Source organism: Leuresthes tenuis, unplaced genomic scaffold, assembly GCF_036924035.1.
Source record: "Leuresthes tenuis unplaced genomic scaffold, fLeuTen1.0.hap1 SCAF_10, whole genome shotgun sequence".
NCBI classification, from domain to species: Eukaryota; Metazoa; Chordata; class Actinopteri; order Atheriniformes; family Atherinopsidae; genus Leuresthes; species Leuresthes tenuis.
In genome coordinates this window covers 7,580,776-7,598,299 of record NW_027325364.1, presented here as the reverse complement: position 1 = coordinate 7,598,299, position 17,524 = coordinate 7,580,776, and the positions used below count along the sequence as shown (strand labels likewise).

At 39.4% G+C, this 17,524-nt stretch overlaps 1 protein-coding gene across 1 annotated transcript in view; it reads left to right on the top strand.

The window, feature by feature from the left end:
• bbs9 (Bardet-Biedl syndrome 9) overlaps window positions 1-17,524 on the top strand; it is a 148,888-nt gene that overhangs the window by 72,292 nt on the left and 59,072 nt on the right. The window contains exons 19-20 of the mRNA XM_072393775.1: window positions 9,490-9,672; window positions 16,340-16,589. Of these exons, the coding sequence (XP_072249876.1) occupies window positions 9,490-9,672; window positions 16,340-16,589 (433 nt within the window). The remainder of the gene's footprint in view (window positions 1-9,489; window positions 9,673-16,339; window positions 16,590-17,524) is intronic.

Below are 17,524 nucleotides of genomic sequence, written 5' to 3'. Positions count from 1 at the left end.
AAGTAAGAGAAACGGAGTGAATATATTGTCTGAAATTACTCTGCAAAACTTATGAAATGCTATTTTCTTTTCTTCTTGACGTTTTCTTCTTGTTTTCTTTGGTTGGTGCCTTTTTAATATTTCTATATATAAAACCATCTTTACATTAGATGAAAGTTTAATGGATAATTTTCCCTGACATTTCCCTGAATTCCAGTTTGGCATTGTTGGTGTCTTTGAAGCTTGAAAATCAGATATATAGAAAATAAGATGTGAAATAAAAAGAAAAGAATTGTTGTTTCATAGCTGACAAAAAAAACGATGTGAATACTCTTCTCTTCAATTACTGTTTGACTGATTAGATCACTATTTCCAGAGTTCTGTGTCTGGGTTGTACGCTGTGTTTGTTGGAGATCTAATGGTGGGACTGTTTGCCTGTGTGTGTTCTGGGGGTTTCATTCAGTCAGTGTGCTTGTTTTTATCTGCCCGTATTTCAGACTGACAACTGAAAAAGAGACTTATTCATTATGGACTGAAGGAGGGGAGCAAGGGGTGACCCTCAACCTATCAGTGGAGAAAAAAGCTCTATGTTTGTGACCGTGTGAGCATGTGTGTCAAAGAAAAGCAGAGGGCATCCCGCTCTCAAAAAACAGAAGAGCTCAGCCGACTCTGATGGAGCAGGACAGCCTCATAAATCATGCCATCATGTTTTAGCAGCCATCCGTATGGCAGCCTGCTAAAGCATCTTTGACAGCCTTGAATGGGGAGGAGGTTAAGTCACGCTGAAACCATTTACCTTTCCCTTGACTTCATCTTGATCACCTTAAAGTGAGTGAAGCAGTAACTTTGCATTGGTCTCTTGAACTCCAGCACTCATAATTCTCAGAACATGTAATCTTTTTCTGTGTGTGTGTGTGTGTGTGTATACATGCTTTTCCCCAACCATTCCTTATTTTAGTATACGTTGGTTGATTAGTTGTCTCACAGAAAATAAATGCCTGTTTTTGCCTTGTAATTTTTATTGTTGCATTTCTTATATGTGGGGAGAAACTATTCTTTTTGTGTGTGTGTTGCAGTGTGTTGAAACATAAACCATCGGGAAGACTAGGCCTAATTAAAGATTAACAGTCCATATAAAAATTCTTAGATCATCGCCACAATCATTCAGACCAACATGGATTTTTTTTTTTAGATATTATTAAAATACATCAAGAGAACAACTGCTCTTTCGTTGCATTCTGGTACATGTTTTCCATTGTGGGTATAAAGATATTTTTCTGTCCCTTCTACTGTAGCTATTACTGTGTAAGATTGTTGTTCAACACAGGCAGCTTTAGAAAGAAAAAGGTTTTGTCCTCATTTTTGTATTGTCAGCAGGAATCAAACCATGTGATCTGTTTAGTGAATGAACAACAAGTTAAGAGTTGAATTTGTACTCCGGCTTTAATCAGGATTCTATCACTATTGATGCCTTGAACATACAGACACATCTGAAATGGGGTGAACTTTAATAGCTTTTTTCTGGCACGTGTTGATTGTTAGTTATGTTTTACCAGGCTGGAGCAAAATAAGGAGTTGATGTGAATGAGTGGAAAGCCAGAGGAAGTCATAGTTATCAGACTAGTGTTTTCCAGCCTTTCCACAGCACATGATAAATGATCAGAAGTTGGATCCGGTTCAGTTGCCAGATTCTATCACGTAATCCTCCCCTTTTCTTCTTCAACTCTCCAATAAGACTTGAGTATGCTGGAACCTTTTTTTTGTTTGTTTTTGTTGCAACTACTTTGTCTCTGTCAGCCACCCTTTCCTCCTTTTAATTTCTTTTTTTCTGTATTGCTCTCTGATTATCTCCTCCTGTTTTATCAGTGGAAGTGTAGACAGACGGTGTTATCAGTATTGTGTGCATATGGTTGTTTTGACCACGGACAATAGTGGTTACTGTCTCTCTGTCTGCATATCAGACACGGGCAAAATAGATGTTGATCCCTCCGTCACCCGCCCACAAGATTGCTCTGTCTCCTTCGTCTGCCATTTGTTTTTGTCCTGTCTCTTTCAATTTAGACTTTCAGATTGCACCAAGTTTATTTGTTTTAGTAAAAAATAATCTTTGTTTTTTTAGTTTTTCTTTTTTTTCATTTAACATCCCACTAGTTAGTAAGTCAGTCTAGGTGCTTCTCATCTTCAAATCTAATGCTAAGTCATTACTATTGAATAAGTCAGAGTGAAGTCTGTTTTATCATATGCAATCAGCCCTGCATCAAATGATTCTGCAGAAGACTTGGGTATTTATTGGCAGCAGTTTGATCATCACTGACATAAACATAAGACCCTGGCTACGCTTATTGTGTGCTGTACTTGTTCCTGCAATAATGAGGGCAACCTCAAAGTAAGTGTCTAAACCCTTCCTCAGCACATCACATTGAGGCTCTAAAATCTGACATCCAACTGGTAAATGCTCATGATTCTCACTGTCTAGTCAAACATAAATTCTTTCTCTAGCAAGTCCTGCTTATTAGGAATTGTAGTCGACCAAAGCTTATGGAGAGTTTCTGAGGTTGTCCCAGGGAGGGATGTCGGATAACAATGCTACTTCTGGCAATGAGAAGGTAGTCATTTGCCTCAAATTAGGAGGTCTGCATTGGTTTAAAAAACTGACTTGCAAGTGCTATTTCTGTGTATAAAGATAATGTCGCTTCACAGTTTCTTAGAGCAATCAATAATCCATTCTTCCATTTTCTATACCCGCAAATTCAATTCAGGGTTGATGTGGGGCTGCATGAGCCACCAGTCCATCACAGGGACATACAGAGACAAACAACCTGCACACTCGCACTCACCCTTGGGGTCAATATTGAATCACCAATTAACCAAGCACACGTGTTTTTGGACGATGGGAGGAAGTCGGAGTACCCGGAGAGAAGCAATGCGTGCGGAAAGCCCCCAGCTGGGATTTGAACAAGGAACCCTCATGCTGTGAGGCGACAGCGCTAACCACCACACAGCTGTGCCGCTGTGCAATCAATGCTACTTTTTCTAAACGCAATAAATGTTAAAAAGGTTAAAAAAACAATCTGGAAAAGAATAGCTTAGTTTGGCATCTTTGTTCCCTGTGTTTAGTTTGATATTGGACGTTAGTGTCTTTGCACACTTCTGCTGTTTGCTGTGTGTGTGTGCGTCTGTGCAGGTGTTTGGCAGCACACATCTGTATCTACAACAGCAAAAAGGAACTTAAATTAGACACATATTTAGATATTTTGGCCTCACCACTCACACACATACTCAAGTGAAACAGTCAATCCGTTACTGTGCCTTCATTACTGAGGAAATGTGGTCCTGTTAGTGAAAGCACATTTATTATTATGTGAGCTGAACAGATGTTAATGAAAGCTTGTAAGTGTGTTTAATACTTGCAGACTGTACATGTGTGTGTGTGTGTTTGTAACTTTATCCGTTTGAGAGTGTGTCTATTAGTCATCCTACACAAGGAAATGGACTGTGTATTTCCAGCCGTCGTTAAATTGAGATTCTAATTGGCTCTTTAATTAAGACGTGGAAACACTGAGTCTGACCACGCACTTGTACACACAAACGTATCCATTCCACTTTCATTTGACCCCACGGTGAACCTATACCAGTGTTTTTTTTCTTGTCTTGTCTCACTCTTTTTTTCTTTTCATCTTCTCTCTGTGCAAACCTTATTCTCAATCCTATTTATTTTCTGTAATTATGAAAACATTTTCCTTCCTTCTGGCTCCTCTTTCTCTTTTTTTCTTCCTCCCTCCTTGACATCATCCTCAAGAGTATTGGGGGATGTTTTCTGCCACGTTGCTTTCAGCCAAATATACTGCTGTCATTTTCCACTGACATAAATAGTACAGCACAGTGTGTGACCATTTGTGCGTATTTATATTTTCATCTGTCTATACATTTTGTGTGTGAGTTTGAGCGTGTGGTTTGCAGTTCACTCATACCATTTGCCGTGACTGACTGAGCAGGAAACATCTAATCATTCGGATCAGTGAGGGATGCATTCACTCAAAGACACATACACAAACACTGAGTTTTAGCTCTCACTGTCATTTTGTGTAAGGATGAAACTTAGATGTCAGTAGCTTTATTTTATTCCTCCTCTTGCCATCATGTCGACTTTGATTAACTGTCACTGATGTTTGAAAAGAATCTTGATATATCAAATACTTGTCAAGTACTTTTGTCTTCCACCATTATGGCCACCCAGACTCAGTGTTTTGTAATACTGCAGCTTTGTAAGTCAGACAGGTACAGCTTCCACAGCAAATGCATGTGGGGCAACAGCACACAGAAGAGGATGCTATTTAACATTTCTGAGGGATTCTGTGGTCACCCAGACAGCTGCCTGAGGTTTTCTGACAGGTTTTGTGGCCAGTAGCACATGGAGAAACGGCTTTAATACAAGCTTGCAAATGCCATGGTAACAGTGTGGCAGAACTTAAGTCTGTGCATCTAGAGTTAATTACCCAAAAAAGAAAGAAAACAGTTAAATTTTCTAAATATAGTAAGGAAGTGTCCTCTGTTCTGTTGTGGTGATTCAACTGTATGCTGATGATAGTGTGATTTATACACAGTTGCAGAAAGGAGCAAGCTGTCTTTCTGTAAACTACTAATTTATCTTTTTTTTCGTATTTTGTTTCGTTTCTCAAATTTTTTTGTGTTGCATTTTTGTCTCATCGTGTGAATGCATCATCTATTTGTTATATTTGTGTTAAGCGATTCTGTTTCACTGATCTATTTCCATTAATCACAAATTGTTGGGGACAACTGATTAAAACCCCCCTCAATTAGCACAGTCTGGAAAATGAAAATGAAATAGTTGGTGTGGTCATCAAAGAACCCTGATCACAGCCTTTATTAATTCTGGGATGACACAAAGACACAGAGCTTTCTCAGATCCGTGGGGTAACCTATCAGCCGAGTGCTTTAAAAAAAATGTACAGGTGTGTCTGTAGATGCGACCTTGATGCTGACAGATTCATTACTGTTAATGCACCATTAATTTACCTTTAGTGCATTAAACTATTGCACAATCATTCTCCCATCATGTAGGTCAAAAAGAAAACGTGGTTATATGTGGTTAAAGTAATATATGAAGATGTCTTTTAGTAGATATGGTTGATTTACTGGATTTTATTATGAAAAAGTTTCCCTTTTGAGCTGATCCAGTTAATTGATGTTCTGAGAAATTAGAACAATCGAAAACTAAAAATAACAAAAGTCAACAAATATATTCAGATAAGGCTCCATTTACATTTTACTACTCTGTTGACCGAACAACAAACTTTTCCTTCAGTCTGTTGTATACTTCTTGTATTAGTGTTATTTTTTTCATTGTGTTCACTTTCCTACTCAATGTTATCATCTTGCTTTCTAAGTGGTTCTTCGGCAGGTTACTTGATGAAGCAACCAAACCTCATATAGTTAACTATTTCAAATGACTTCATTTCAACTTCAGCCGTATGTGTTTACTCTTGTGCGCCTTAAATCGTGCGTTTCCATAGATAAGCTTCCTCATTATTTTTTCAGCTCAGGTCTTGTGGCTTCAGTACATGTGTGCAAATCTTGCTGCAGTGGTGTGTGAATATACAAACATGACTTTTTGTGTGGTTTGTGACTCCTAGAATATAGTAATGTAAATGCTGGCTGGTATTAGAAGCTGCTGGTCTCTTTGGTTGGATGGTAAAACAAAAAAAACAAAGATTGACAGAAGGGAGTGTAATAGATGAAATCGTATCATCTCCTCTTTTAATACGCAGTTAGAATTTCAAGTTTCTGTTTACACGTCTAAAGGAAAACTCTTTAACAAAGTTGCACCTTGTCATTGAGATGTAAACCAGGTTCAAGGGTCTAAGATGCAGCAGAATGCCCCTTTTATGTGTTTTGAATAGAGTCCAGATTTTATTGCAGTAACGTCGGGAGGTCTCGACCCCGGCAGCTTCAACTGCAGGTTGTTTAAGGTCACCAGTAGTTCAGCTGTTAACATATGGCTACTGTGTGTGTGTGTGTGTGTGTGTGCATGCATGTGTGTGTATGTATGTTTGTGTTGGCACATGATTGGATGTTCAGGCCTTTCTCTTTTTGTGTGCCACCGTCATGCTTATATGTAAATCTATTGTTTATCCGTGTGTGCAATTATATGTGTGTGTCCGTGTCAATCCGTGTGCAATTTTAGGTTCACGTGTGCATTTTCTTTAATCTCTTGCTCATGTATGTGTGTCCAGGCTAAATGTGTCTTTGTGTTCTCTCAGCTGGCATCAATCAGAGTGTGTGTGTGAAGCTGAGCTGCTGCCAACAATGGAGCCCTTCAGTGGACCTGGAGCCTTTTATCAATACACACACACTCTCAGAAACCCCGACGGGAGGGTGTTTGGGGACATGTGTGTGTATATCTTGAGAGGGATGAAGATGTGTATATGCTTGTGTGTGTGGCTTCGAAGAAATGATGTATTAGAATATGAAGAACTCGTGTCACAGGAGCTCTGGATTATACGTACTCATTTCTTTATAAGTGAACGTTTTGTGAACGTTTGTGAACATTTTTGTGAACGTTTTTGTGAACGTTTGTGAACATTTTCAATAGGTTTGCAGTTGTATGATAACGACTTCTCTTTGCCAAAATGCTTGTTTTTAAATTTAATTTTAATTTCTTTAGGGAAATTTAAATGTATTAGTTCTTTATCATCATTTGAAGAGTCTAATTTCACTCAGTGTATCTCCCTTTGATAAACTACCTGTGTATTCATCCTCGGCTTCCCTATTACATGCACCAAAGTGTCTTTGATCAAGATATCCCAACGCACTCATTTGCAAATGTAAGAGTGTGTGTATGATAGAGAACGCTGCAGACTGCTGGGCATTGGGCAGTTTTGATCTGATGAGCTAGCTTTGTCGCTGCTTGATACTACTGCTACAGACACATTTAGCTCAGTTTTCAGAAACAGATCAGACATACACACCCCTATGCCGCTTCTTTGAGAGGCTCTTTGTTAATCAACTCAGGTCAAGGTTTTTGGAAGGACCTTTAGGGTTTGACTTGATGGTTTGGGAATTCCTTTGAGTCACTGAAGGAGAAACAGAAGTAGCTTTGAGAAAATGCAAGTGTTTGGGTCGTATACGTTGATAGGTAAGCATATGAGTATGGCTTATATGCAAAGTGTGAGTGACACTGTGCCCATAGATGACCCCATCCCGCTCACAGCTGGGGACCTTTTTGGGTTACCATGGAAACGAAGGGAAGTGAGTTGGAGTTTCAGCTCGCAGTGTTTACACTTTTCAGGCAAGTCTTAGAGGAGGCAGTCTTTCCAACGTACCTATGTTTGTAGTTTAGAGTTACGCAAATCAAAACGGCTTACTTTGGCAATCACTGCTAAATCCTGGCACACACATACACACAGACTTTACTTCTGAGTCTTCCATTTCTGTTTTCGCAGGATCAAATGGCAAGTGCTGAATCCATTTGTCAAACAAACTGCTGGCGTACGTTGGCACTCAGGCCTGCAGATCACTCATTTATCTGAACACACAGTCGTCCATTAGTCCCAGATCTGCTTTCACCTCTTCTTTTTTCTCTGTCTGTTCATCTCTCTCCTCCTCCTTCCTCATCTCCTGTTTCCCTCCGTCTCTTCATCCGACTTGTCCTTTCTTGTCTTCATTTTCATCCGTCTTGCTATGTCATCACTTGTCTTCACCACTTCACTCATCTCCACATCTTTGTTGTTGTAATAATGGAGGCATGAGGGGATTGACCCCCTTGTTATAGGTCGGATTCGCCCCCATTTCCCACCACACCTCATTCATACATTCACTCGGTGTCTGTTATCTGCTGCAGAGCTCTGCGCTAAAGTGAAAACTAGAAGAACTTAAGCTCCATTTGTGCTCTTTTACCTAATCTTCATTTCAAGTAATTAGTTTGTCTCTGCTCCTCTCTGGTTCTGCAGTGGCTTCATGAAAAGCTGCTGTTTCTACATATGAAAGCCAACTAAGTGTAAAGGAAAATGACCAGATCAAGTAGAGTCTACTTACAGTGACCTCTTTTTTAACTCTTCTTTATTTTTTTTTTTACTTCAAAAGGACATCAGATGTTTTGAACAACTTGTAATTGGGATTTTGAGTGCTCTAACAAGTGAACAGCAGACTGCAGAGCAAAGTCTTAAACACAATGGATTATCACACGCAGGAGATCATTTCTAGACGTTTAAGGATATAAAAAAGGGTTTTACAAAATGCTTTAAAAGAAAAGTTCTCCCTAAAATTCAGATATGTGATACTATTTATCTATTCATGTATATATACATAGTATGATGTAGTAATTAAAAGGATAATTGTTACTCACTCATCATTTGGCCATGTCGTGATCTAATTTGTTTCTTTTGTTAGACAGCTAAATACAATGGAAATTATGACTGATTACAAGCTTATTAAGACTATTTATCAACTTGTGATCAGTTAAAGCATTTAATAATGTATTAATAATTCCTGATTTTGAACTGCAGCATAAAAATCACCTTTTGAATAAATTAAAGATGTCTGTGCAGTGAATTTGGCTATGCTTATAAGTACGATGATCTCCCATAGAAGTGGCAGAATGCCTTGAACGTTTTCTCACATAGTTGTGGGGTTGTGAGTGCATTCAATCAAAACTTTGATAGTGATAGCATCTTCCATCTAATTTCCAACGCAAATGGATTTCCATTGAAGCTGATAACCCACCAAAGATCTTGACGCACCAATGTCTAACTCAACAGCGTTGAATTTTGGGATCTAATGACTACAAGTTTGACAAACAGCATGCTGCGATGAAACTGTTCAGGGTGAATTCGGGCAAACATAAACAAGCGTAAATCAGCCGCCTGATGGAGCCGATGGTGACAGTAATGAAGGAGCTGCAGGCTTGATACTCATAAAACTGTTTACACAGGTTGTGCAGTCGACACTCCCAGTCTTGTGGAATAAATGGATGTGTTGTGAAGAAAGTAGCCAAGATCATCAAGGAACGAAGGGATAATTCATCATTTGCGCCAAAAAAAAAAAAAGACTTTCTTGTAATGTGTTTACTGAGAATTGAAAAAAGGAAATGTTTTCTCAACTCAAAAGAAAGCACTCAGACATTTTCAAACATTTAGTTTTATTTTCAAGGCAGCAACATAAGATGGAAACCTTGAGTTTACATTTACATTTATGCATTTAGCATGCATTTTATTTTGCTTCTTCAGATCTTTTCATTATGTTTTAATATTTAATTGAGCAAAGTGGATCACGAGTATAAAACTTGTCATTGCTCTTAAATGAGGAAAAGAAAATGTGACTTTTAAAGGTTTTGAAATTCAAAGACACAGTTTTATTACACTCTCATGTGTTTTGGGACCCCTAAGAAAATAATAAGATGCAAACTATTTCTACTGTGTTGTAGTCACTTGAATGCAGAGATGATTTCTGCAATGACTGGGATGAATGTTCACTTCCTGCTGTCTCCTCCAGGTGATGGCCCTTGCAGAAGCTGCAGAGGAGAACCGGGCCCAGCTGGAGGAAGCATTTGTCCGTCTGCGGAGTGCCACACACCTGCTTGTGCTGCTTATGTCACTGTGGCAGGGCCTGACCCCCGATCAGACCGCCATCCTCGAGGCCACGCTGCTACCGCTGCTGCAGGACACACCACAGCTGGTACACACACACTAGCACACACAGGAGACCATTAACGTGTTAGTGTCTGTCCATCCATCTGCAGCTTTCTTGGTAAACACAGCCCCAGCTTAAACACACACTCTGAAAACTTTTAAAATATATTAAACACTTCTGGTCCCGGAGGACTCCACACACACACACTCAATCACACATTCACTCTCTCCTATTCAACACTCATCTGTTAGCTCTACTCTTGGAGAGTGTTCAGTGGTACCTTTTTATGATTTCAGCATTAAAGCTGGTGTGTGTGCGTGTGTGTGTGTGTGTGTGTGTGTGTGTGTGTGTGAATAGACAACACAGAGGTCAGGTCTACAACAGGTTTCAATGTGAACGGATGGCACGTTGCTTTTTAATCAGCCCCCTGACTCAGGCCCCAGTCTTTGTGTGAGCATGTGTGTAGCTGTGTATATTTGTGTGAGTGTGTGTTGTGCATGTTGCAGAGGACCCAGCTCTGTATAAGCAGCCTTGTTGACAGAGCTCCTCCATTTGCTGCAGTCAAACCACGGAAGATTTATTTCCCCTTGTTTTTTCTATTTGGTGTAATTACTGACCTTTTGAGGCTCATTAGTACTTATAGGGACCAAATGCTGCTAAATGTAATTTCTGTGCTCCTGGTTAAGGTTAAGGCTAAGGTGTGAATTGAAGTTAGGTTAAGTTTACACATGAACTGGTGCTGGTTAAGGTTCTGGTTTTAGTTTGGCTGTAGACAGTGATTTGAAGTCTCTGTGTGTGTGTGTGTGTGTGTGTGTGTGTGTGTGTGTGTTGGTTTTTCCATGGCACTGATCAATCCCTTGTCCCTCTCATTACCAGTAAGTCTATTTCCAGACACCCTCTCTCACAGTTGAACATTACATGCACACACAGCCACACAACTGTACATATAACATCTTACAGTACACAGTAGACAGAAATAGATTGAGAGGGTCAGTTGATGTGCCTCAAGAGACTCTGAAAGTGTGTGTGTGTGTGTGTGTGTGTGTGTGTGTGTTATTTTAAATGGGATTTATGGGATTAAGTGAATTAGCAGTAATTAGGGTCACGTCCACAATATTAAGACAAACAGGTGGACTGAGAGGCTATTTTCAGAAAACACAACACATTCTCTGGTGCAGTGTTGTGACAACATAGATAGAAAGTTGGTGACATAGTTGTTTCTTTTTTTAAAACCCGTCAGCACAGACCTATTACAACTTTGGGCTTTTGTAATTTTGGTTACAAGTTCTACTAACATTGTAATCGCAAGATGAACAGAAAACAAGGATTTATGTTCACATACTAGTTTCTTGAGAGTTGTTTGTGGTGACAGTAAAGAGAGGAATATAATGCAGTGCATAACATGTGTTCAACACGTTTATTGTTGAGCCAAACTCTCATCGATACAGTGTCACGGCTTTAAGTGAATACTTGGGGTGTCAGAGTGGATGTGCCTCATCACACTCTTCATCTTGACTTTTGACCTCCACTGTGACCTAGCAGGTGAGGTCATTCCAGGTGAGTGCGAGTGTGGCTCTCAGAGAGATTTCTTTTAAGAGGGATTAATCCCTGGAATGCCACGAACATGAATAAAGTTACAGATGAGGACACAGGGCTGAAGAGCTGGATTAGGGGAAAGCAGAGAGGGGTTAAAGGGATAATGAAGAGGAGGAGAGAGACAAAGAGAGGAGAGGTGAAGGACAAGCTTTATCCAAATTCCAGTTTCATTTTTAAGAAGTTACCCAACGATATTTGCCATCTCTGCTGTTCGTTCAATAATTTTCTAATCAAATACTTAATTGGATGTTTCCATTCTCAGCGCGTTAGTGAACCCACATCAATGATCCTCTTGGACATCACCTCTTCTCTGGATCTGTGATATTTTACTGACTTCCCAGAAGGTGTGTTTTACAGAACTATTAGTCCTCCTTAAAAATAACATAGTCTGTTTTCTCCTTGTCTTGATTTTTACAAACCATAGGTTGTCTAAAAGTGTTTTAAGTGTTAAAAACAAACAGGAGAATTGGAATAGGGTGCATCTCTCTCTTTTATTTTAAAGAACTGGGTTCATTGCTCACAAACTGCTACAGAAGACAACTAAAGACAGGAGGTGCACTGCACATGAACAACTTGGTCAACAGAAAAACATCTGTGCTGCATAAAAGAAAAAAGACTTTGATTTGTAACAAAGACTTCTTCTTAAAGGCTACCCCCACCCTTTTTTATTGTTGTTTCTTATTTTTGCTTTTTATATCTAAGGAAATATTATATTTAGAGGAGGAGGAGGAAAAAAAGAGATGGATTCTGCTTGGAATCAAACAAAACATCTAATTTAAGTGAACACCTCCTCTTTCTCCTTTTCTTCATGCATTCTTCCTACTTCTGTCTTTCTCCTTCCTCTTCATGTTTCTTGTCTTCCTCTCTCACTGTTTTCAGCCTCCTGCTCTGACCTCCTCCTTCATCCCGCTCTCATCTTTCATTTTTCACACTTTTCATCCTTGCTGGTCTTTTGTCTTCTTCACCCTCTTATTGGTGTCTTCATCTCTCTTCATCTCTCTCAGTTTCATCTCTCATCTTCCAAATCCCATTTCAATTTCTTTTATTAGGTATTTTTTCTGCTTTTGTTCCTGTTTTTTTTTTCCCTTTTTGTTATTAGTTTTCTTTGAAACAAATTCTTTTTTTTTCTCCATCTTGTCAGCTCACTTTCTCTATCTATTTTGCTCTTCGTTACTTCTCTTCGCTCTCTTCTCCCTCTTGTTTATCCGTCTCCTTAGTTTCTTGTTTTTTATGTTTCTATGCCTCTCTTTTACATCATCCCCATTCCCTTTTCCATCCATTGTTCCTTGTTCTTCTCCCTCCCAGTGTTGTCTCTTTTTCCATCTGTCAGTGAGCTCTTGAACAGAGTTGCTGATGCTGCCTGTCAGTGTTATTCTTGCATAACAAGAATAACACTGTTATGCCCCATATTCGCCCATCCTCTGTTGACCTTTACAGGAATACATCATACTGCCATGAATCCAGCCTCATGTTGTCTCTTACTATTTTTTTTAATACTTATTTATTAACATATTTATTATTTTGTCAGAGCATATTTAATGATTGTTGCAGATGCAACTTTAATTGTGATTTTAAGAAAAACTTCAATGGGGTATGAATTTCATTCACTATTTTTAAACAGTTGAATGTTTTATAAGTAGTTGTTTTATATAAAGCATTTTTTTTTAATAATTGTGATAGTACATTACTGGTCTCCCAACCGAGCAACTTAGCTAAAACTTTGATTTTAATGTCTCTACAAATAATGTCCACAGAGGATGATTTGGCACCTAAGGCTGCCCTCAGATTGATGCCAGCAGTGAACATTCCTTTAGGTTTACAGTTTATTGTGAACATATTTCCACTGTTTACCTTGCAATCTCTGTAACTGAAGACAAAACGGTTGCCTGTGTGATGATTTTCCAGAGTTGTACCATTGCACAGTGTTTTGGAATCTGTTAAGCTTTAAAACCCTTTAATCTTTTACTCCAATGTGACTTCCTGGATCATGTTTCATGTCTCACCGGTACCTGAAGCCACAACCACAACATAAGCTTTAGAACAACACACCGCTGATTTTGATCGAGAATGTCCACATGCCTGACCAAACCTTAATCATAGTTTATTTCCCATGACAACAAGCTTTTCCTTGCTTCAACCAAGCTTTGTGTGACAAAATTGTTTTCTTATTTTTGTGTGGCAACAATGTCGGTCTATCAGATATCCTCAGGTGCATTTTTCCATCTTTCTTCATCTGTGTGCTTACTTTTCTCCAACCTTTGGGACAGAGTGGCCCTAAACTGTAGCAAGTACTGTATAAAGAACTATACCTTATAGCAGTGTGATGAAAGAATTGGGGCTTTACATTAAGACCAGCAGTCTTTGCTATTTGAAAGGGATGCTTCCTTTAATTAAATGCAATGGATAAAATGTAATGATCTAAAACGTTAATGAAACTGTAACTTATGATAAATGGTAACTTACTACACAGGTAGTTCAAGTTTTTGGTTCATTTTTAATTAAACTCTCATCTCTTTACTTTGTCGCTCTTTTCATGCTGTCACTCTGTATTGAGACCCATTTTTTTTACTGCTTGCGACTGTTTACAGTAATTGGCGGAGTTAAACACTGATTATGGATAGAAGTCCTGCAGTGAAGAATAGTAGCTGTACAACTCCTGTCCCTGTCCTTTTGATATCTTTTTCAGAAAAGAGATCCCACCAATTTGATCAAAGCAGGTATTTGTGTTGATGATGTTTCCCCTGGAGATGGCCTGTATGACATTGTTCTCAGAGAGCCGTAACTCCGGCCTCTCAAATGACTTTCCCAGGGTTGATCAGTCATCTTGTCAGGACTGACGGATCGCTTTCGGAACCTTTACCTGTCTCTTTGGGAGCCCCTCAAGTTTATGTGCTGTCCATGGCAATGCAATAACCCTTTGTCAGACCCAGTATTCATTATGCCGTCAGTATGCTGTGTATAGGTAGGGAATTTACTGAATCTCTGCAGACATAGATGCAATGAAGTTACACAGGAAGATAATTTACACTACAGACTAAGTTACACTGATCACACAATTCATGGCAGATATTATTGGTATTTTATCTGATGTTAACGCTCCCAGTACATAGCTTTTGCTCTAATTACCACTCTTCTTTAAAAGCGAATGAGAAAAATAAAACTTCTCATCAAGCTGTGCAGAACATGAACTATAGTTGTAATAATGAATGTGCATTGAAGCAGGATCGTTCCTTTTTAACAATGCAGTACATTTTCACTAACACAAGCTTTGCAGTTGTCCTTAGAGATCAGTTTGTTAGTGCAGAAAACAAACTTCTGTCCTATTTCTGCATTAACAGGAACTTTGTTTTAATTCATCACCCTGGCCTGAGTCCAAACCTGTTCCACTCCACCTTTCAGAGCTTCTTTTCTTCTCGTTCAGGAGAATTAATGTCTGCAGGTTAACTTTAAAGACGATTCATTTTGCTCCACAGCATGTGGAATGTATGTGTCGTGAGCGCGTGCATGAGCATGCCAAGTTTCCACAGAAACCTACAGTTATGTTGTTCCAAGTATTTGATAACCTGGTGAGGTATTGTGCTAAGAGTAGGACACCCACCTCCCGTCTCTTCTCCTCCTCTTCCTCTTCCTCTCTCATTTCCTTCTCCCTCTGGACTCTTATTTTTTTCCCACCCTCTACTGTCTTCTTCATTTTTTCTGCTCATCCTTCAGCTATCCACACATCTTATTTTCTGTCTTTAATATCTTCCCCTCTGTTATCATCTCATCTCCTTAACATTTAAGAACCCTCTCTCTGTCTCAAACCCTTCGTTTCTTTCTTTCTCTCTTCCCCGTTTCCCCCCTCTGTCTCTTTCTCTCTTGTCTGTATCCCTCTGTCACCATCATTACAGGGATGATTACCTGTCATTATGGCTCATTAGGGGCCTATCAATGTGGCGGCAGGCAGGGGAAGGAAGGGGTGGTGGGTTAGGAGGGTAGAAGGGTGCCTGTCAACAACCTTTACCCCTCCACTACCCTCACCCGCCGCACATCACGTCTGTGTGTGTGTGTGTGTGTTATCTCGACAAAGTATATGTGTGTATTTTCCTCTTATTTTCTTTTCATTCTGAATATTTAATATTTTCTTTTCCAAATATCACGGACATTTAAATCATCACATTTTAAGGCTAGTTTCTCTCCACCTTTCTGCACTTGTTGCTTCTTTTGTTTTTTCCTTATACTCTTTTGCTCAGTGAGTTCTCACCCTTGCTTTCCCTGCCTTCTATCCACCTGATATTCCATCCATCCCTGATCTTTCCACATCCTTGGTCTCCCCTTTACCCTCCATCACCTTCGTAATCCGCTTTTTTGTGCCCTCTTTCCAACAACAAGTCTTTTAAAAACATGACATCAAATTAAAAGGTAACATTCACGGATAATTATATATTCATATTACCATTATTATTATATTACCATTCAGTTACTCTGGTATGGTACCATGTTAACCATGTTTAGTCCTTTTTTCACAAGCTGAAATAATTTCCTGAAGTCTTAATGAAATGTCCGTGAAATTTTTTCTTCAAACTAACACACAGATACGGTACAGCAGCTCCTTTCTCATTCAGTAATTTACACGTCTATTCAAGCAGATCATTTTGGGGTTATGCAGTTACCCACTCAACTCCACTGCGCCCCTCTGTGTTGTACTCAATAATTCTTGGAGCACTTTATTATGGTTTGAGAGAGCATACGGTAAACAGCTTGAGAGCTGAGACCACACATCAAGCTGATAGAGGAATACTAAACTGCCAATTTCATTCTCAAATACTTACATTTCCTTTGTTTGAAGGCTACTGATTCTCCTTTCAGGCACAGTCTTGTCAGGAGTTATGTGCTGAAATGGCCCAAGTCGTTAAAACACACTGCTGATCATATCAGCTGCTGGCGGGTTAGTAACACCATTGAGAACTCGTAATTCATCTGTTACATAAACTCTGGACGTCTGTACATTCTGTACTTGGGCCCAAAACAAAATGTCAGTGTTGTCTTTTTCTCCTTTTCTCCCCTGATAGCATATGCCCTTTAAACTTCACAACATACTTTGAACACTTTTTTTCACTCTCCCCTTTCTCCTCAGGGCTGGGAGGAAAGCTGTGACGCGGCCGTTTCTCACCTCTTGCGCAGCTGCTTGTCACGGAGCCCCAAAGACCAGGCCACATCTCTGGCCCAGACAGCAGGCCCTGTGCTGGGCCTTCCACCGGACAACGCCCGCCTCAAGAAGCACATCACCCTGCTTTGTGATCGCATCGGCAAGGGAGGCCGCCTCACCCTGGCTTCTGAGGCTAATGTCCAGGTCCCTGCTCAGGTTCAGAGTCTTGCTGCTCCTGGTGAGTCAGAGATGGGAGGGTAGCAAGGAGTGAAAGATATTCATGAGCTGCGTAAAATTAACATGATGAGCAGATTTTGAGTTATGCCAGTAAGTGGAACTGTCTGCAGTAGATAGAAAATAAGCAGACACTTTCCACCAATAAAATCACATAATGTTGAGTCATGACTTGTGACATGCAAAAACACAGTCAGTAGGTCACTTACCGATATAGACACAGGCTTCTGAACAGGACCAGATGATATCATAAAGAGCTGGAAAAATGAAATGAATGAATAATAGTACTAATTATCATTAGTCCTAATGTTAATTCTAACTCTAATGCTAAAGTGACCCATGTCCTGACCTCTTGTGGTCATCTAAATAATAACTGTGATGACTAAATGTGATTTAGTAGTTTAACCCTCTGAGGTCTGAGCCGTAATGACGTCATGCGGTCTGATCACTCCCGCGTGATCATAGACCTCAGAGGGTTAAACTCTAAAGATTTGTCAAGGGGTGGATGGAACTTACTAGTACATCACACACCACAACCACATTATCTTAGCTCCCTAAATTCCTCTGAGACTGATACCTGAGCACAAGATGATGGTACATGATGGCAGAAATGGGCTTTTTGTCATCTCTGCTGAAAACCATCAGAGTTACTTTTAATTTTCCATTTTATTGTCTACCAATACCAGCGATGTAATAACTGAAAGATGTACCCTTAATATATATATTTATATTTGTTTTATGAGGAAAGTTAATTAAACTGCAGTTGAATTGATGAGTAATGTAATGTCAGGTCTGTCCAGATCCAGTTAACACCGAAAGTCTCCTCTGGGGTCATCTTATATTATTTGATCATTTTTTTTATCATTTAAGAATGTATTACATTATAAAATGCCTCCTAAAAGACCTTCAGAAATAAGGAGCTGTGATGAAACAAACTAG